General features: G+C 41.6%; 1 protein-coding gene and 1 long non-coding RNA gene across 37 annotated transcripts in view; one reads left to right on the top strand and one right to left on the bottom strand.

The window, feature by feature from the left end:
- Positions 1–1,631: 1,631 nt before the first annotated feature.
- PBRM1 (polybromo 1) overlaps positions 1,632–17,896 on the bottom strand; it is a 117,487-nt gene continuing 101,222 nt past the window's right edge. For 9 of the 34 annotated variants that reach the window (XM_049640633.1, XM_049640632.1, XM_049640651.1 and 6 more), the window contains 6 exons: positions 17,216–17,426; positions 16,385–16,586; positions 12,842–13,006; positions 9,314–9,469; positions 6,187–6,257; positions 4,601–6,076 (listed from right to left, as the gene is read on the bottom strand). In XM_049640633.1, coding sequence (XP_049496590.1) covers positions 5,666–6,076; positions 6,187–6,257; positions 9,314–9,469; positions 12,842–13,006; positions 16,385–16,586; positions 17,216–17,426 — 1,216 coding nt within the window. In that variant the 3' untranslated portion in view covers positions 4,601–5,665. Of the gene's footprint in view, positions 4,455–4,600; positions 6,077–6,186; positions 6,258–9,313; positions 9,470–12,841; positions 13,007–16,384; positions 16,587–17,215; positions 17,427–17,896 lie in introns of those variants that run through there. The other 25 variants (XM_049640662.1, XM_049640653.1, XM_049640666.1 and 22 more) reach the window with 10 other exon arrangements.
- LOC125929463 (uncharacterized) overlaps positions 16,851–17,896 on the top strand; it is a 60,066-nt gene continuing 59,020 nt past the window's right edge. For all 3 annotated transcript variants that reach the window (XR_007459871.1, XR_007459869.1, XR_007459870.1), the window contains exon 1: positions 16,851–16,977. This is a non-coding gene — a long non-coding RNA (uncharacterized LOC125929463). The remainder of the gene's footprint in view (positions 16,978–17,896) is intronic.

Here is a 17,896-nt window from a genome sequence, read left to right on the forward strand (position 1 = left end):
ATTAAATTGAAGATACTCTCAGAGTATGTTGTTTGGATGCTACAAAGTAAGAACTAATCTTTGTTAACCTAAGTGAAAGCTTTTAAGCTTCACCTCAAAAAAATTTTAAGCCTCCTACTTCTCACACACTGGAACTGCTAAGGGAACTTAAATAATGTGAAAAGCAATGCTCTTATATGCTGATTTCAGAACTGCTGTGCCCCCTAGTGTGAAGTACAAGGCAAAAAATTTAATAACTCAAATTTTAAAAACTGTAATACTTCTAGAATGACAAAAACGGAACTAGCATTTGTTGCTTGAAATCTACGTCCGGTGTGGTGTTGGGTAAAGAACGTGGCTTTGGAGCTTCACTTATTCATCTGAACTGATAGGGACAATATTTAAGTTAGGCACATAGTAAATCATAAAGGGGAGCTATCTTTGTCTAAAGGGTTTTATTCTGGAAGTCTTGCCTAAGTCTAAGATGTTATAACTTAAGCACATTAATCTCTCTTCCTTTCTTTTTGTAAGTCTGAATTTTTCACCCCAAGTTACTTCTCTTAAAAAACAACAACAACAACAAAACACATTTGGACCATGGTGTTTTCCAAAGCAATTCCTCTCCTAGATAAAGCCATACAGGGGCGCCTGGGTGGTTCTGTCAGTTAAGCGTCTGACTTCGGCTCAGGTCATGATCTCACAGTTCTTGAGTTTGAGCCCTGCATCGGGCTCTGTGACTCCCTCTCTCTCTGCCCCTCCCCTGCTTGTACTCTGTCTCTCTCTCAAAAATAAATAAAACGTTAAAAAAAAAAAAAGTACAGTGTCAGCTCTTAGTCTTTACACATGTGCATTAAATTTAGAATTTCTTGCCACATATATGTGCAACCCACAAGAAGTGAATACTATGTCTATTGTGGGGATAGAAATAGTCTGTTAATTTGCTCAGTTCTGAACATTCATTCAGCTGACCTAGCACACTTCCAAGCTAAAAAGGAACACAGTAACAGTACTTGTTTGCTCATGGTGTTCAGCAGGAAATGTCTGACTACATATCAATGATCATTCAAAATATGCCCATGAGCATAGATGCAGTACAGCCCCAAACATTTAGGAGAACAGAGCCACAGGGATTTGCAAAGTGATATTAGAGGAAAACAGTTGGTTGATTTTACCAACACTTTCTATTAAAAGTGTGGTCATGTCTTTAAGAGCTGTATTACAAGCATGTGTAAAGACATAACTGGGCCACTGGTCTCTTCTGGCCACAGGCAGCTATTTCAAATGGCTTACACTGCTTTATGATATAAGACACGCTTTCCTGACTTCCACCATCAGTAACTACAATTTAAACTTCGACCTGTATTTCCACCCATGGTGAGGACATGTCAGGAATTCCTTGACTGCCTGCCTGAGACGCTTGGCGTGGGGCATGTCAAGCTGCAGTGTGACTACATTCAGCTTGTGTTAATGCAGCCTAAGCCCTGAACCAGGGTCTGGTCACTGACTTGTGCCTCCACCTGAGGAGCTTTGTTCCCTTAAATTGGCAGCTGTGTCCCTGTCAGCATAAAATCTAGACTTGCAGCAATTAAATCTGCTTGACACTTACATCTGACACAAGCTTTAACAGAACAACCAAACCTGGTTAATCCAAATCACTTTGCAAACTCCATTTTTATTTGGATTAAAAAGCTTTAAATGAACAAACATATGATACATACATGTTATAAGACTAGTTCCCACTTAAACCTCCTTTGATACAGAAATTAGAATAAACCAAGTTTTAATTAGGTCTGAAAATGTTCAAGCTCAAAAGTCAACAACACCAGTTTGAGATTTCACACAGGGAAGCATCCCCTTTCAGTGCTTCCTCATAGGAAGAGAAGGGGGGGTTCAAAACAAGGCAATTCAGTGCCTTTTAAATCAGTTGGCTGACCTACTATTTTAAACCAATAGGTTTTTCCCCCATATAAACAAAACTCTTTTCCATATGAACTTACATTTTGAAAACATTTAGGCCATTATACTTTCTAAGCCATATCACTAGTTCCTAAAATTCATTGGGGAAAAAAAAAAAAAAAAGATGTATATAGTTTACTTGTACTTTTTTAAGTCAGGACTTTTTTTTTTTTTTTTTTTTTGGCTTATCTTTTTTGGAAGATGGTTGACCTCAAATCTTATATCCTAAATATTAACTGATATTCTCCAAGTTAATATACAGAAAGACATGATTCTAAAATAAATACATAGATTTTCTTTTTTAAACTTAATTAGGGCCTGCCTACCGGCCCCCTGGCCCGGCTCTGCACTGCCTTCGGGAAGCCCCTGGCTGGATCTATGGTTTCTACAGCACCTCTGGACACTGGGAAGGAGCCGGGAGGAGGAGTGCCCTGGCTTCTAATGCCCCACCCTAGCCCACAGTGAAGAGTTTGTAGAGGCTTCCCAAAGAAGTCTCATCCAGACCTTAAAAGGGGAAATAAAATGGGTGAATGAAATAAATAAATAACTTAACCAAAATTAGATTTCAGGTTCTTTGGTGTAATTCAAGAATGTCTAGAAATAAAATAATCTGATTGTATTATACAGTCCATGATGATTCAATGGCCCAAATAACTAGGAACTGAAGATTTCTTTATCTGATTCAGTTTAACAATAAGGTACTGACATACTACTGCAATACATTTTTTAAAAGTCAGAATTATTTAAAATACTTGATGCAAACTGAGATCCAGTGGTTGACTATACGCAATTAAGTTACAAGGGCCTCCTGTATTTAAAGCACCTAGATACAAGAGGCTTTTCTTCCATTCTACACTCTTTTTGTCCTCATGATTTAGTAAGAATGGCAATTAAATATCCAGGTATTGATTTATACCAGATTAAAAGAAGAAAGTATCCTGTGAGGGTCACTCTCTCCATTTACAAACAGTAAGGGAAGCTCCACCAACATGGCAACCATCTTGTTACAAAAAAGCAGGTTTCAAAACCGTGGAGTTTTCTACCTGTCTGAGCATCATACACTACCTGAAAATATTTCTTCTAGGGTCACCTAGGAGAGACAGGGTCAAGCCCAAGTGTCTGGGATCCGTAATGGTCTTTTTTAGTATTTTCTTAAATTATAATTATTTTCTCCTGAAATTCAAAAGCACAAGCTAAATTTAAAAAAAACATTCTAGAAAGCCTTAAATTTCTGGTTGAGATTTGCAATGCTGAAAGTCAGAAGGAAAAAAATGCCATATCTGATGAGGAAATAAAGGTACGAAAACATATTTGCATATGTAGACAATCTACTCTTTTACAATTATGCTTCTGACACAGCTCATATACACTCCCTTCCCTATGCTGGGTTAGGTGTTAGGTTTGAAAAATAAATCACCTCCATGCACACCTCAATGCTTTCTTCAAGGTAAACTTCAATTTTTTCAATGTAAGAGATTTAAAATTTTAAATCTAAGAAGTATAGGATTAAATTGTGAATTCATTATAAATAGATCAAAAGTACCCTTAAACTTACCTGCCAAGACTAAATACAATTCAGGGTTGTGCACATGTTCTGCAAAAATAACTGACACCATATATGACCAACAGCACAAGAAACAGTGCTCTGCCCCGCAGGTGTCTGGGCAATGTACCAGCTGCAGAAGGATGCACAGCACTGACTTCAGATTTCTGGAGCAAGCCTCTGAGTCCATAGAGCAAATGTGCCATGTCTGCCAAACACCTAGAACCTAAAAACCACCCTTCACTTCTGCTAAAGTGACTTGAGATACTGAGGCACATGAAGCAGACATCAGTGCACTCCCCTCTGTAAGATGTAAACTAGGACCAACTTCACATTTCATTGTCAAATTAAACTAATCTGTAAACTCTCATGGGTGCGTGTGTGTGCGTGTGTGTGTAAGTATTTTTTTTTCATTTTGTTTGTTCTTTTTTAAAAAACAAAACCAAAAACCAAAATCAAAAACCCCAAGCCAAGACAAAAACCTTTGATGGTTTCAGTTCCATGGCAACAAGTAAAAAGATAAAACTCCAAGTCTACATATACAACCAATTATGAAACTGGTTTTAAACGAAGGAAACATATGCAAAAAAATCTCTGTGTATTTGATAAAATCAACTTAATATAACAAAAACAAATTGAAATAGCTTATTAAAAGTGTCCTTATATAAAAATGGCCTTGTGATGTACAGTAAAATGCAATAAAAATCATCCTTTGTTCCTCCCCCCCCCGCCCCCAGTAACTAAAATGGCTACTGTTCCACAAAACTCTTTATGCTTCTATAAAAGAAACGTAATTGACGTGATTAAAGATTTTCTAGATTGTATGCTTGGCGAATGTTGAGGGTATCTCGGAGCATCAAATCCCGAAGGCGCCAGAGGGCATCTGCCATGGTGGTATGGGCCCCTTTACTTTTCAGCCAGTGAGAGGGCAGGCGGCTCTCCTGTTCTTTTGACAAATGGACATCGCGTCTTCGAGCTGAAAATTAAAATACACATGGAGAAATATAAGTAGGAATAAGGAGAAATATAAGTAGGTAACAATTCCCCCTCAGCCCTAAGGCCTGGCAGATTTACTAAAGCATATAACATTTAATATTTTTTAAAGATTTTTTTAAAGTTTAAAGTTTATTTATTTTGAGGTGCACGCATGCTCCAGTGGGGGAGGCTCAGAGAGAAAGAATCCCAGGCCGGCTCCGTATTGTCAGCGCAGAGCCCAGCGCAGGGCTTGAACCCACGAACTAACTGTGAGACTGTGGCCTGGATGGAAACCAGGAGTTGGATGCTTAACCAGCTGCGTCACCCAGGTACCCCTAACACTTATTATTTATTAAATATTATGAATTTTAACCCTGCAGTGTATTTCCAAGCAAATGCCTATTATTTTATTAGGCATCTTGGTTTTTAGAAAACCACGTGCTTAGGTATGAGACTACCTAGCTAAGGATGTCTTATTTTATGCTATGTATTTTAGAAATTATCTAATTTATAATAATGACTTCACAAAAGAGCTGCACAATATAACATAATTCTCTAAAAGGGAACACATGAGTTGCACAAACACCTAAAAGATCTGATCACTACTATTTTGTTGTAGGCAGTCCTGATAATCAATTTCTTTAGTGTTAACAAAAATTCCTAAAAAGGTAAATGTGAGGAAAGGGAAACCATACTTCTGAAAGAAATCAAATTAGGTTTAGAAATGAAGAATGAGTAGGAACTTCCACATTTCTTCCCAGAAGCCAGGCACGTTATTTTAGTGGGTACTGAAAACACAGGAAGTCCTCTGAGCTAAATGAAGACTCAACAGGTTATCTGAAACATGTTTTCCAATATTCTTTTCTTTTTTAAAATTGAACTTAATTTTTAATTTACCCAAGTGCATCTGTGCTGATGCTCAAATGCCTGAAAAACTGTTGAAAAAATTCAGAATATACTTTTATTTTTTATTTATTTTTTTAACGTTTATTTATTTTTGAGACAGAGAGAGACAGAACATGAACGGGGGAGGGTCAGAGAGAGGGAGACACAGAATCTGAAACAGGCTCCAGGCTGAGCTGTCAGCACAGAGCCCGACGCGGGGCTCGAACTCACAGACCGTGAGATCATGACCTGAGCCGAAGTGGGCCGCTCAACCGACTGAGCCACCCAGGCGCCCCCAGAATATACTTAAAAAGACAGCAGTGATGCTTATGACAAAACAAAGTCTAGAAATTGAGCAAAAAAACCCCACCATCTTCGGTGTGTCATGTTCAAGATAAAATTTATTTTACTTATATACGAAAAGTAGATCTCTACCCCATGACATAACACGCCAATCACAGTGAGAGGACTTTGATGATGCACGGCTTTCACAAAGGCTTGTTGAGAAGGACTCTCCTTACCTGCCAGGGTTTGGTCCCACTTGCTAATGCTGTTGGACTCAGCACTGAGTCCTTCAATGTATTTCAGGTAGGCCTCTGAGTGGAGAAGCCGTTGTGTCTTCGGTGGGGGAGCCACAAACATGGGTGTTGTTGGCTGCTGTATGACAGGGGGGCCGGCTGGATGTGGGCCAGGATACGGAGGTGGCGCCTGCTGCCCTGGAGGCCCCAAAACTCCCACCTGAAAGAGCACAGGGCACATGGTGAGGGAAAAAATACTTGGAACATGCTCTGAGAAAGAGGATAACCTGAATTCTGTCAAGTCCTAGAAAATCCAGCTGGGAGGCTCACCTGCTGTCCGTACGGACTTCCGCCTGGCGCTGGAGTCCCTACCATAGGGGCCACTCCTTGGTTCATCACACCTATAATTCAGAACGCAATGGCACAGTTAGAGGTTCTGAGTTGAGATGGCTACTGAAAAACTACTGTCTGATAAGAAATGATGCCATTTATAATGCAAACCTATGGATCTCTGCCCTTGAATCTTTGTGGATAAGAACCCTAAGCACCCAGAACAGGATGCAGCATTCAAATAGAAAGTTCACATTCTTTGGTTTTCTAGCTATTTTAAGTACAAAGGTAGTACAACTTGTCAGATGTACATTAATTATTCATGGCTTAGAAATGATTTGAACCCTGCATAAAATTCTAGTATTTCCCTAGGCAAACTATAGTCAGAATACACCTCTATTTTCAAGGTATTGTTCTTCTGACAACACATTTTCCTGAAACTGGAGCCCATGTTTCATTTTGGCAGTGATGGTGCCGCAGTCAGGCTCAGCAGCAGGCGGTGTGCTAGGACAGCAGGGACACAGGGGAGAGGCTGTGCAAGTGCACGGTTAAATGAGCTCTGTGGTGGCTGGAGGCACATCCTTGCGGTCCACTCACAGGCCCCCAGCACCCCTGGTTCTAACTGGAGTCACTAATACTGGCAGACAGGTCACTTCCATCTGGTAGAGCAGTACTTGGAAAAGGATCATCTGGAAGTAAATCAGCCTCGTTGCTATCACTTCAAATGCAAAAATGACAAAGGGAAAGAGAAAAGATTTCGTGGTCTTACTACATTTGCACTCTGTTATGTTTATAAACTTTGTACTCTTTCTACATTTGTACTCTGTAAGTTTATAAACTTCCCAGTGATGATGCCTCACAAGCAACTTCTGTCCCACAGGTACTAGCTGATAAAGGTGAGATGTCCTAACTTTAGTGTCTGGGGCTGTTTTCATCTCAGGACTGTCCATTTATTATTCTCATAAAACACTGAAATAAGGAAGGGTTCCAGTTTGTTAAAAACTAACAAACTACAGTCAAACAAACCCCTGTTTAAACTTTTAAACAAGTCCTGCTGGCTGCAAAGAAGGGTCTAAAGGAGCTCGCTTCACATACTAGATTTTCTAGATTCAAAATGTTGCTATTTTGGCCAGGCAGCACCAGTACACTATTCTAAGGTTCTGAATTGCTAAATGCCACTTCAGGAAGTATTAGACATTTGTTAAAGAGAACGTAGTAGTACAAATAAGCTTTCTGTTTACAAAGTGGGGATTTTTATATTCCAGATCACCACAGCAGAATCCTGATGATTATTTGTGACTGGGTTAAGAGGCTGTGGTGGGTAAGCTGCTGCTCCAACATACTAACCCCTGTGCACTGCCCCCCTCCGGGACACTCACCCTCCTCAGATCCCACAACATGGGGGGCCTCCCTGAGCTGCCTTTCTCCTTTTCTGCAGGGGAGCACAGACAACTCAGCAATCCCCTCTGCTTCCTGTTTTAAAATGCCATGCAAAGGGGCAGCCAGTGAGAGCATGGGCTGAGTCAGCAGAGGAGCTCCCAGAGTCCTCCTCTCCTCCAAGCCTAAGCAGGTGTGTGCTGCATGTGTGTGGGCACTAAGAGTTCTTCCCTGTCTCCCCGACTAAAAGTTAAGTGTGTGCCTCCTTCAAATGCACTTTAAACACCCGAAGAAGTGGGGAAAGGGACACAGATGTGCTCAACACCCACCAAAAGGTATCTGCTACTTAGAGGGTACTGGCCTCAGACGTGGCTCCCACTGAGTACCAAATGCACCCAGAAGTCAACTCCAACCTGGTCTGAGTCAGTCAGATAGGGTACCCTAAGTCAAGGTGAGAAGGTACAGAATTAAGGCCAATTCTACTTGCCACAGGGGCACACCCATCTTATGACTGACTTTTGCTGCAAGAGTAACTCCCACACAGGCCACTACTTCTAAAATGAAGTACCCACTGCCATAAACATTTCCTCTTCGGGTATATCTGAATCAAACACTTGTGTGGAGTTATGGCCATTCTCTAAGCAATACTCATAAGAGTGTGGCCGGAGGCTCTAGGCCAAGCCACCAGGTTCACTCACCCTGCCCACTGCTGGGTGTACCTCTGAAGCACTTCTGGAACTCTGTATAACCCAACACTGCTGGAGGCAAGTCTAACATTTCTACATTTTGTCCTCTGGGCCAGGCCTTTAGCTGGTATTTTGGATAATGGCCCCAGTGCTCTTCTAAGTTATCTTCAGGTCACATTCCCTCCAACTAGATTACGGCTAAAGGTCAGTTCTTTTGCATTTGATGGCAATCAATATGGGAACCTGCGATCTTCCTTTCACAATAAAGTAATATTTCAACTTACTATTTACAAAGTAAATCTGTAGCTAGTTCTGAACTCCATTTATATGCTTCTACATGAAATAAATTCTGAGCTTCTGCTGACAGATAAACCAGTGTCCACAGTTAGTATGGGAGGGCTATGCTGCTCTTTAAGGTCTTATGTCATACTTCTTAGGGGACTCATATACAGAAAGCGTGTTCATTGCAAATTCGTTCCCTCCCTCCTTTTTGTTCCTAGAATGACTGGCTGAAGGATTTATTCACCGTGATCAGTGACTCTGCAATCCCCTTAGAAGGGCTATTTGAGAAGCAGGAGATGGAGCAGGGATTCCATACAGAAGACCTTGTGAGAGAAGAACTGAATCAGAGGAAGAAGTGCCCTCAGGACCCAAAGTGCTTTCCTATGTGACTCAGAACTAGCCATTTGGGATATCGTTCACTGATCATCCATGTATCATTCACTGATAAAGAGGGCATGACCTTCCTAGGCTGTATTCGGTTTTCTGAGCACACGTCAAATTGTTTGAGTGGTATGAGAGTATGCCTTCTGCCCCCTGGTCTGCAGAGTCTGGTCTCTGCCATGTGTCCTCTGCTGCTGCTAGGGAGCCAGGTGCCCAAGGGCACAGGTGCTGAGCCGCCTGCTCAAATAACGGGACAGGCCCTGCTGCTGACATCCCTGGGATTCTCAGTGAGGAAAGGCCTGGCCACAGTGGGCAGCAGGTACCTCCGGGAACAACTGGCTGAGGGAGGAAAAAAGAATATGAAGATGAGATTAATGAGTGAAGGAGGATGAAGTTCTTACCCGGTGGTGGGATGCCCGGGAGGCCGGGCACACCTGGCGGAAGATGGTGGGGTGGAGGCCCCCCAGGGTGAAGTGGCTGCATGCTGCCCATGCTAACAAGGCCATCAACTGGGCCCTGCAAAGGTGGAAGGCCTGGCGGATAGCCACCCATCATGCCTTGAAGGACACAACAAATTTCAGACATGCATCATTAACATGCAACATGAGCGAAGTAATAACAAATCCCCCCCATGCACTACCAATGAATAAAGCGCCCTTAGTACTGTGTGAGATAACAGCAATTAGTGCAATTATTTTGTTGCAATAATGAACAAAATAAAAAGTTACAAATATGAAATCCAACACTTGTGGATGAATTAGTACTTAGTAGATTATTATTTGTAGTTATCTTCCCTGGGATAAATATGTTGCGTGTTTTTAATTAAATGATAATAAAGAGGAGTTCCAGTAACAGCCTTCCCAAGGTCATGTTATTGCAAGCTGTTCAAACAGAGTGACCAGTTCTGCAACTGCGGTTCTAATTCAACAGACTAAACCCCATCACCCCACTCTGCCCACACTCTTACGCCTATCATGGGTACACATGAGGGGACACTGGAATGGAGGGAAATGAGGCGCACAGCCCTGATCACAAAGCATGGTTCTCCAGCTTGGGGTGCGTGGGGGTGGAGGGGGGGAGTGGGCAAGAGCCTTTCAAGGCTTCCTCTTCCCTTCTGGCCCCACCACTACTTGGTAAAAATGGATCATGTTCAGGCTTGAGCTGGGGAACAGAGAAGAGCCATCACAATGGATGATGTTTCATCTTTAGATCTCTAAACATGTAAAACAAAGGTAAAACCTAAACCCTCCCAAGCCAAGCTAAGCTAATCCCAGGTCACTCGGTAGCAGGCACGCAGACCTCAGAAGGAATGGCTGGAGAATCAGGCTCTGCTGATGTGAGAAAATGCCAATTGTCATTACTGTCTCCAAGTTCACAAATGCCCTCACATAAACCTTCAGTTAACAGGGAACATTTTAAATGAGGTACAGACTTTCTGTGAACAGAGGCCTTTATTCCTTTATTTTCAAAGCGTATCTTCATAACACAAAATATTTTCTGCTGGCTAGGGAAGAGTTTCAGGAAACCAGTATTTTTGGCAAAAGGAGTGAAAGAAAGAAAATAATTTCAAAATGTCAAAAACTCACCTATCAAAAGAACTTTAAAGCCACACGACATTTTTTTTGAGCAAGAAAAACAACTTAACTCTTCTGGGATTTGAAATGATCACAATAAACAAAACATAAGGCTCCCCCCAGAATGCAATCACCTTTCGTCCCAGCTTCCCGCACGAAGGGAAGCTTGAGGGACGGGTGCCAAACCTCATTTTTACAAAACACTCTTTGTAGGAGGACCCTGGGAAACAGTGGAAAACTCCAGATTCTAAGGACTTTACTCTTTGACTTTCCCGTAAGGATTATTGAAAGGTATCTATTGATAAAAGTTTAGTCTTTTGAAGCTATAAAATTACTGAAAATTCTGAGATTGGTTCAGCCTGCTTCATTAGTCATATCTAAGCTGACTGAAAAACTTAAAATCACACACACCAATAAAGCGAATTCTAAATAGTACCTCTATACATGAAATAGGATTATGAGTTTCATGGTTTTTAAAATGAGAGTTCAGAGAGTAAAAACTACTTTTGAACAGATACCATCATCTTAAACAAAACTGCCAAACTGCCTTTTAACCACACCACCAGCTCCAGCTCTTATGGGTAAATAGGTGGGAATTTAAGGACATTAGGAGGCTTTGCTTTCAATTACAAAAGCCCATCTGAACGCAGCCTTCACGGGCTGTGGTTGAAGAAAAGTATTAAGAACTGAAAGCCATGACACTTGTCTTCATTAAACTGTACTTTGGCACTTATTATCCCAGTCACATGTGTTCAAATGAGCTTTAATGCTTGTAAGCAAAGCTGGTCTCAGACAGCAACAAGGCTAAGACTTAGGCCCTAAGCAATCTGTAAACCCAAGAAAAATCACCCTGTCAGCTGCAAAGTTCCCACTGTGGACCAAAGACTGGTGACCGTACAGGATGCTTGCTTGCCCTTCACTCCCATGGCCTGGAATCTGGGCAGCACATGCTTAATAATGTGAAGGGGTCCCCCCCTCCTTGCCCCTCAGAGCGCTATGATGGTATTCCCCAACAGGGAGCTAAAATGCTGCAGCTGCTGTGTTTTAATAGTTTTAGCTGTTTGAATTCATTTTGTTAATGTGTCCCTGGGCTTTTTAGTCAAGGGCACAGTGCTACAGTATCACATATCAAACGCAACAAAACAGGATGTCAACGAGGGAATTCTAACTTTCAAAAGTCCCCATGTTCAAGGCCTGATTTCTAAAACCCTCTGGAATCCCGTTAACCAAAATGGGCCATGGAATAGAGCAGGCGATTATGAGATTTGTTAGATCAACGTCAGTTACACTGAGAGTACTGAAAAGCCATGATTCAGATGTGCTCTGGCGAGTGCAACTGCTGAGTTGAGCGACAGTGCATTTGAGAACTTGCCATCACAAAAGGTAGGAGCGACAATGAAAAAGTTATCCTATGCTACTCTTCCTTCAAAAGCAAATACAAAAAAGCAAAAACAAAAACAGCATCCCAATGAGCCTGCCTTGAACAACACTGTCTTGGACTCCCTGCGAAAAGAAGTCAGACCGCTTGCTTCAGAAGACACTCAGGTGGCTTGTATGGACCTCACCAGGCTTAGGGAGATCACGAAGGAAGGACCCGAGAAGTGATCTACGGGCTTCTCGTTGGAGACACATCAGACAAGGCTATTCAATTCAAGAATAGCCAAATTTGCCATGGCTACCAGAACCAGAGACAACACACACAAGCAAACCACATTCATCATTTTCTTTTCTTTTTTTTAAAAATATGTGACTGGGATACTAACAGAAAATGCAGTTTAATGTAATTAAATAGAAAAGCATTACAGAGTGGGCACAATGAATTGAATAAGGACTTTGTACTCCACTTAGCAGTCATGCACATTAGTGACCAAGAAAGGATTTAGAATTCACTGTCAAAAATCCTTTTAAATGGTCAGTCTTTTAAGGATGGCTGCAGCAGAACAAGGCAAACTGAACCCTGGAATGAGACGGGAAAATCGGTATCACCTAAGAGCTTAGTTTCGTGTTTTCTCTCGGGAGCCCCTCCAGAACAGAATTCAGGGTCTGTTTAGGTTTTCTGCTATAGGGCTCTATATCCAGAGCAGTCTGGGGTGGAGAGTATCGCCAGACCATGCCCACAGCCAGGCTAGAGCTGCTCCCTACTAATTCCCAGGGCTGGGCCCAGGGCCCATTTCTGGGGCAGAGGGGAGGCATTGCCCATATGGGAAAGGCGACAGAAGGACGACATGGACGACTGGAAACTTTGACTCTGCCATGAGAAAAGCCTAGAGATTGTGGCCTACTCCTCATTGGAGAAAAAAAAAAATGAAGGAATTTCTTAAAGTGGAAAAAAATGGTCTTAGCTCCTGTTTTTACCTGCAACAGGTGTCAACTGCTGATTGAGCATCCCCATTGGTGTTGGTGGTGGCACCACCCCCATGAGAGCCCCCACAGGGGTGCCTGCTCGGGGAGAAGCACTCGGCTGCTGTTGCTGTGCTGCTCGCTCTCTCTCCTGCTGCTCAGCAACTTTAGCTGCCCGCTCTGTAAAGGCATTTCAGATTTTCAATTCTGTTTTTAACCCAGGAATTCAAAATACCATCCATTGCATTCAACAGGACTAGTAAAAACACAGGCAACAGTTCTGTCTCAACGGAAGGAACAGTAGATGACTAGTCTCAACACAGGAGGAGTCGGGCCGATTTCACTTGGTAACCTAGCGTCCAGCTTTCCTATCCCATCTTGAGAACTGGTCTGCAAAGATTTCAAGAATGTTAAGACTGCAACACACATTCAGAAAGCACAGGTTTTATTTAAACACGTCACCAGCGTAACCAACGTGGTTAATCTCACAAGGCACCCTGAAGATGAGAAGCGCTACCATTATTCTAGTATTAATAGCATTATAAATTATTTATAATTTCAACATGAAGCAATTCCATGGCCCATTATAATTTTTGGCACAATTGTTACTTACACTATTTTCCTGATTCCTTGCACCCAATTTTATTTACTACGATTTGAGGACTCTTGTCATTAGTGTCATGGGGTTTAGCAGCTGAAGAAAATTAACTCTGTAAGGGAAAAGTAGCTTACTGCCTCCTTCACAAGATTTTAGGGAAAATTAAACACTACTTTCTACATCCTAATGAAGCAAAGAGGTCATGTTTAATAAACCCCGAGGGGAAAAAATGCATGATACTCCAGGCTACAGTCATCAGAAGCAGGGAATATATATACACATATGAAACAATGGACAATGTACTGACAGAACCAGGTTTCCTGAGGCTGAGCAGTTCAATACTGACCATAGATCATCCTAAATCAGCTAAAGTTCCAAGAAATCACTCTTCTTTCATCCAAAATACAAGAGGAGCATTTGCTTGTGCCAGTTCTGGGTTGTGGAGCACCGCTTGCTGTACCCTTTTCTCCTTCGAGCTGCTCTGTCCTACCCCTCCATAGCCAGTAGCCCCAACAATCACATTCCCAGTCTTTTTGGGAGCTAGCAGGCTGGACCGTTACTAGAAAAGTCTAGAAATGTGCTCCCAAAGCTCTCACAATACAGGGATTATTTTGCTTCACTATTCATAAACGGGAAATCTTCCCCACTCCTCACATGGGCAAGCTGAGGCTGGGAGACAGGTAGTAACTTGTCCAAGGATACAGAGAGAACCAGCAACATGTAGCCCTGACTTATGATAGCACATTCCACTGCCACACATTAACCCTCCAACATGGAATTCAAAAGGCTACTGTTGGCTGATCTAAGGAGTGGAAAATAGCTCAAGATCACATGGCTTTAAAGAGAATCAAGAAGCAACAGCTCCAGTCCTCCATGAGCATAAGAATGTGAAAGTCAAGCAAGTCAGAGCTTCCTTGCTGTGAGAGTTGCCTGTATGGGCCTGTCATCACTCATTAACACTGTCCCAGTTTATAGATCCTCTGTACAATGAACGTGAGGGACAAAGGCCATTGGAACAACCCACTTCCTTGTGCTAGCAGTAAAAAAAAAACAAAAAACAAAACCACTGAATGACCTAGACCCCCACATTAAATTCTAGTATTTTCATTACACAAATGACACAGTAAAATGGGAGAGTAAAAAAATGAAGTTGAAAAAAGAAAAATCCAGGCCTGTGGATCGAATATTGGACTGGCTACCTGTTGGCTCCTTCTGGGAAGAGCCCAACGGGCTGCGTTGGAAAAGACTGTTAAATGAAACTAGCCCAACTCGAAACTTTGGGTTTTGAGTTCAAACCCACACTGGGTTTTGGTCCAAATACCACAAGTTCAGATTTTGTGTCTCAGGCAGACACTGCTGAGTCATACCCAGCTCATTCTCACTTGGTTTTCCCATTTCAGACTCCTATTTGAATTTAGGAGACTTTCCTGGAAGCCCTCCTTTCCCCCTCTCTCCAGCCCTGCTCCAGTGTTTGTACTTTTACATCCAGCACATTTGTCTCTCTTGTTCACGCTCTAAATAACCAGCCACATGTGACTGGCTTCATCTGCCCTAGACTGGGCTTTACATTCACATGAGCTTTGTTTCCAATATTCCTCCAATGGAGTGATATTTGGTCTTAACTGTCAGTAAGGTCAAATACCAAAGAAAAGTTCGAGGTTTTTATGGAATTGACTAGGGTTTCTTAAAGAGTGTTCTGCAAAATATTTGTTCTTTATGATTCTAGAAAGTATTATATGAATACTTGATCAAGTTTCAGAAAATGCCAGGTGACAAAACACAGGTGTTTATGGTAGGTCTTAAAGACTTTACTATGGGAATATGCACTATAAGTTTCCAAGAGTGGAAGTGTTTGGAATGCTTCTCAAACTGGTTTTGCCACAAAGGTTTTTCTGTCTGAGCATCTTGTAGGATTAGAATTCTGCAGAAGATGTTTGGGGAAGCCTGTCAGATAATTTTACAATTATCAATCAATTGATATAAATGAAAAGACTAAAATCTTTTTTTTAGAAAAATTTCTTAGGAAATACCATAAATTTTAATAAAGGAGGCAGGCTTAACAATTAATTTCTTTATTCTTGCTGGAAAATAGCAGATTTAGACCCAGCCAAGAAGAGTAATGGTTGATCACAGTGGTGAACCATAGAGACACAGCTCTAAGCTGGCAAAATGAACAATATATACAATTCCAAATGGAAAAAATATAGCTCCACGGCAAGAGTCCTGCCTAATCTAATGTTCACTACTCATTTCTTTATTAAAGGTATGTCTGACATTTAAAAAAAACAATACCTGCCCCCCCCCCCCCCAGTATCTCTCAGGTATTCGTCCCTAAAGGCTAATTAAGAACCACCAAATCTTTAAATGATAGCTCATGGCCCCAAATAACTTAATTACAGAGTTAAAAGGAAAATGAAGGCAGGTGAACTTTATCAGGGACTCCAAGTGCCTTAAAAGTAGCTATGACTGCAGACATAGCACAGGCCAAGACTGGCCTAGGAAACCAAGCGCTTTCAGCCAAGCCTCAGCCTGGAGCTTAAATATGTGGCTTATCGAGAGCCATAATAGATCCTGATTTTGAATGTTCCCTTTTGGATGAATTTTAACCAAAATTCGACTTAACATTCTTATATAATCATTCCCCAGCTCAACACACGTATGCTTATAGGACTCAACAAAAGAAAACCATGCAATTTTTAATAGCAAAATATTTGAGAAATTTTTTTAGGGGAAAAAAAAAAACCCACCAGGACCAAAGGCCAAGTCAGGGGCAGTGCTTGCTCAGTCAGGACAAGGCTGGCATTTAAACTGTTGGCTGGGAGCCATTTGAGACAGTCCCCAACACACAGTTTATGTGCAAGAGGTAAGAACAAGAGAGTAAAACCTGTCTACGCACGTGCATTCCTGAAAACACCCCCTTGTTTAGAAAGCTGAGATAGTTGCACCTAGTCTCTATTTACCTTCATATTCTGCTTTCTTAGCTGTCTCAAGGTTTCTCCATTCTGTCCCCACCAGTCGGCTGAGCTCCCCAAAAGAGTAGTCTGGATGCTGGGCCTTAATCACAGCTCTCATCTCACTGCTGAACAGGATGTAGCCACTCATGTTGATTTTCCGTTTGGAGCCTTCCTTCTTTGCACTGCCTTTGGCAGACTTTGGGGTAGACTGTAAGACAGAAAGCTCTTATAGTGCATCAGAACACTCCATCTGGTCAACTGCTCAAGGTTTCTGGAAGCCAGGAACATGTGATTCAATAGTTATTATTATTTTGCAGACACGTTTAGTTTATAGCTGGTCATTTTCTTGGTCAAAACAGTTCTTCCTTGCCTCTTACCATTTAAGAAATAAATGAAAGTTTCTCTGAATTCCATGACTGTAATCTGTAATGGTGACCTCACAATTATGTCTTGGGAAAATTCTGAATGAGAACAAAATACCACCAGGGATCACCTCGACCCAGATAAGGGCCTGAAGGAGGAGAGACGAGAAAGATATGGGCAGGAAAGGCTAAAGTCACAGGGCGATGCTGCTCCTCACTGCTCACCTTCAACACAAGGTAGGCAGAGCTTTCTAACTTAACATGCCATTAAAAATAGCTAGCTATGCAAAGTTTAAAACGGTATGAAATTTAAAATTCTTTGTGGCATCAAGAAAGAAAAAAAATTTGTTCCTTCCTGCATAATTCTAGGTTGAAGCTCACATATATGAGGGCTGGGTATCTCCTTCCTTCAGCTTGAGTGTGCTATGAACCAAAGCTGAGAGAAAGACAAGTAACAGGAACTTGTTACCATCACCTGTGGGGGTGTGTAGGGCATGAGATCCAGCTCACTGGCCAGTGGGGTCTGAAGCTGAGGCAGAGAAGGAGGTTCAATGACCTCACTATCTTCTTCCCCCATCTCTTCAATCTCATCATCTCCACCTTCTAACTCAGCAAATTTAGCTTCTAGCAACTGGATCTTCTTTTCCAACAGAGGTGAGGGCTCCTTCTGAGGAACTATTGGTTTTCTAAAAGAAGTGAAATTAAAAAAAAAAGAAAACAATCACCAAATACCACTCCAGGATTGGTCAGAAAGCAATGCTCTGCCTTAATATTTAGAAAAGACTTCCTGCAATCTGCAATGTATGTTCTAAGTCAGCAAAGGAAAGAATTTAAATGGGTATTTATAAAGTCACCCCTATTTATAGACGTTTGTTTTTCAAAGAATTCTGCTGAAAATCCACCCAAAATCCACAAAACTGGATCCAAAGTTGAGATCTAGTTGCCTATATAATACAGTGAAGAGAATTTTCATACTGTGGAACTAGGCAAGATCTCTTAATAGATAGGCTATAAACCAGAACCAAGGATTTCTGCCTCCAAATTACAATTACTGGAGTCTATGCCAAGGGCAGTTATTACATCTCGACAATGAGGATTTTCCTTTAATTTTTAGCCGAATTAATATTTTCTATTTGAAATGTACACAGCTCTAGTT

The sequence above is a fragment of the Panthera uncia genome, chromosome A2 (genome assembly GCF_023721935.1).
Source record: "Panthera uncia isolate 11264 chromosome A2, Puncia_PCG_1.0, whole genome shotgun sequence".
Taxonomy (NCBI): Eukaryota; Metazoa; Chordata; class Mammalia; order Carnivora; family Felidae; genus Panthera; species Panthera uncia.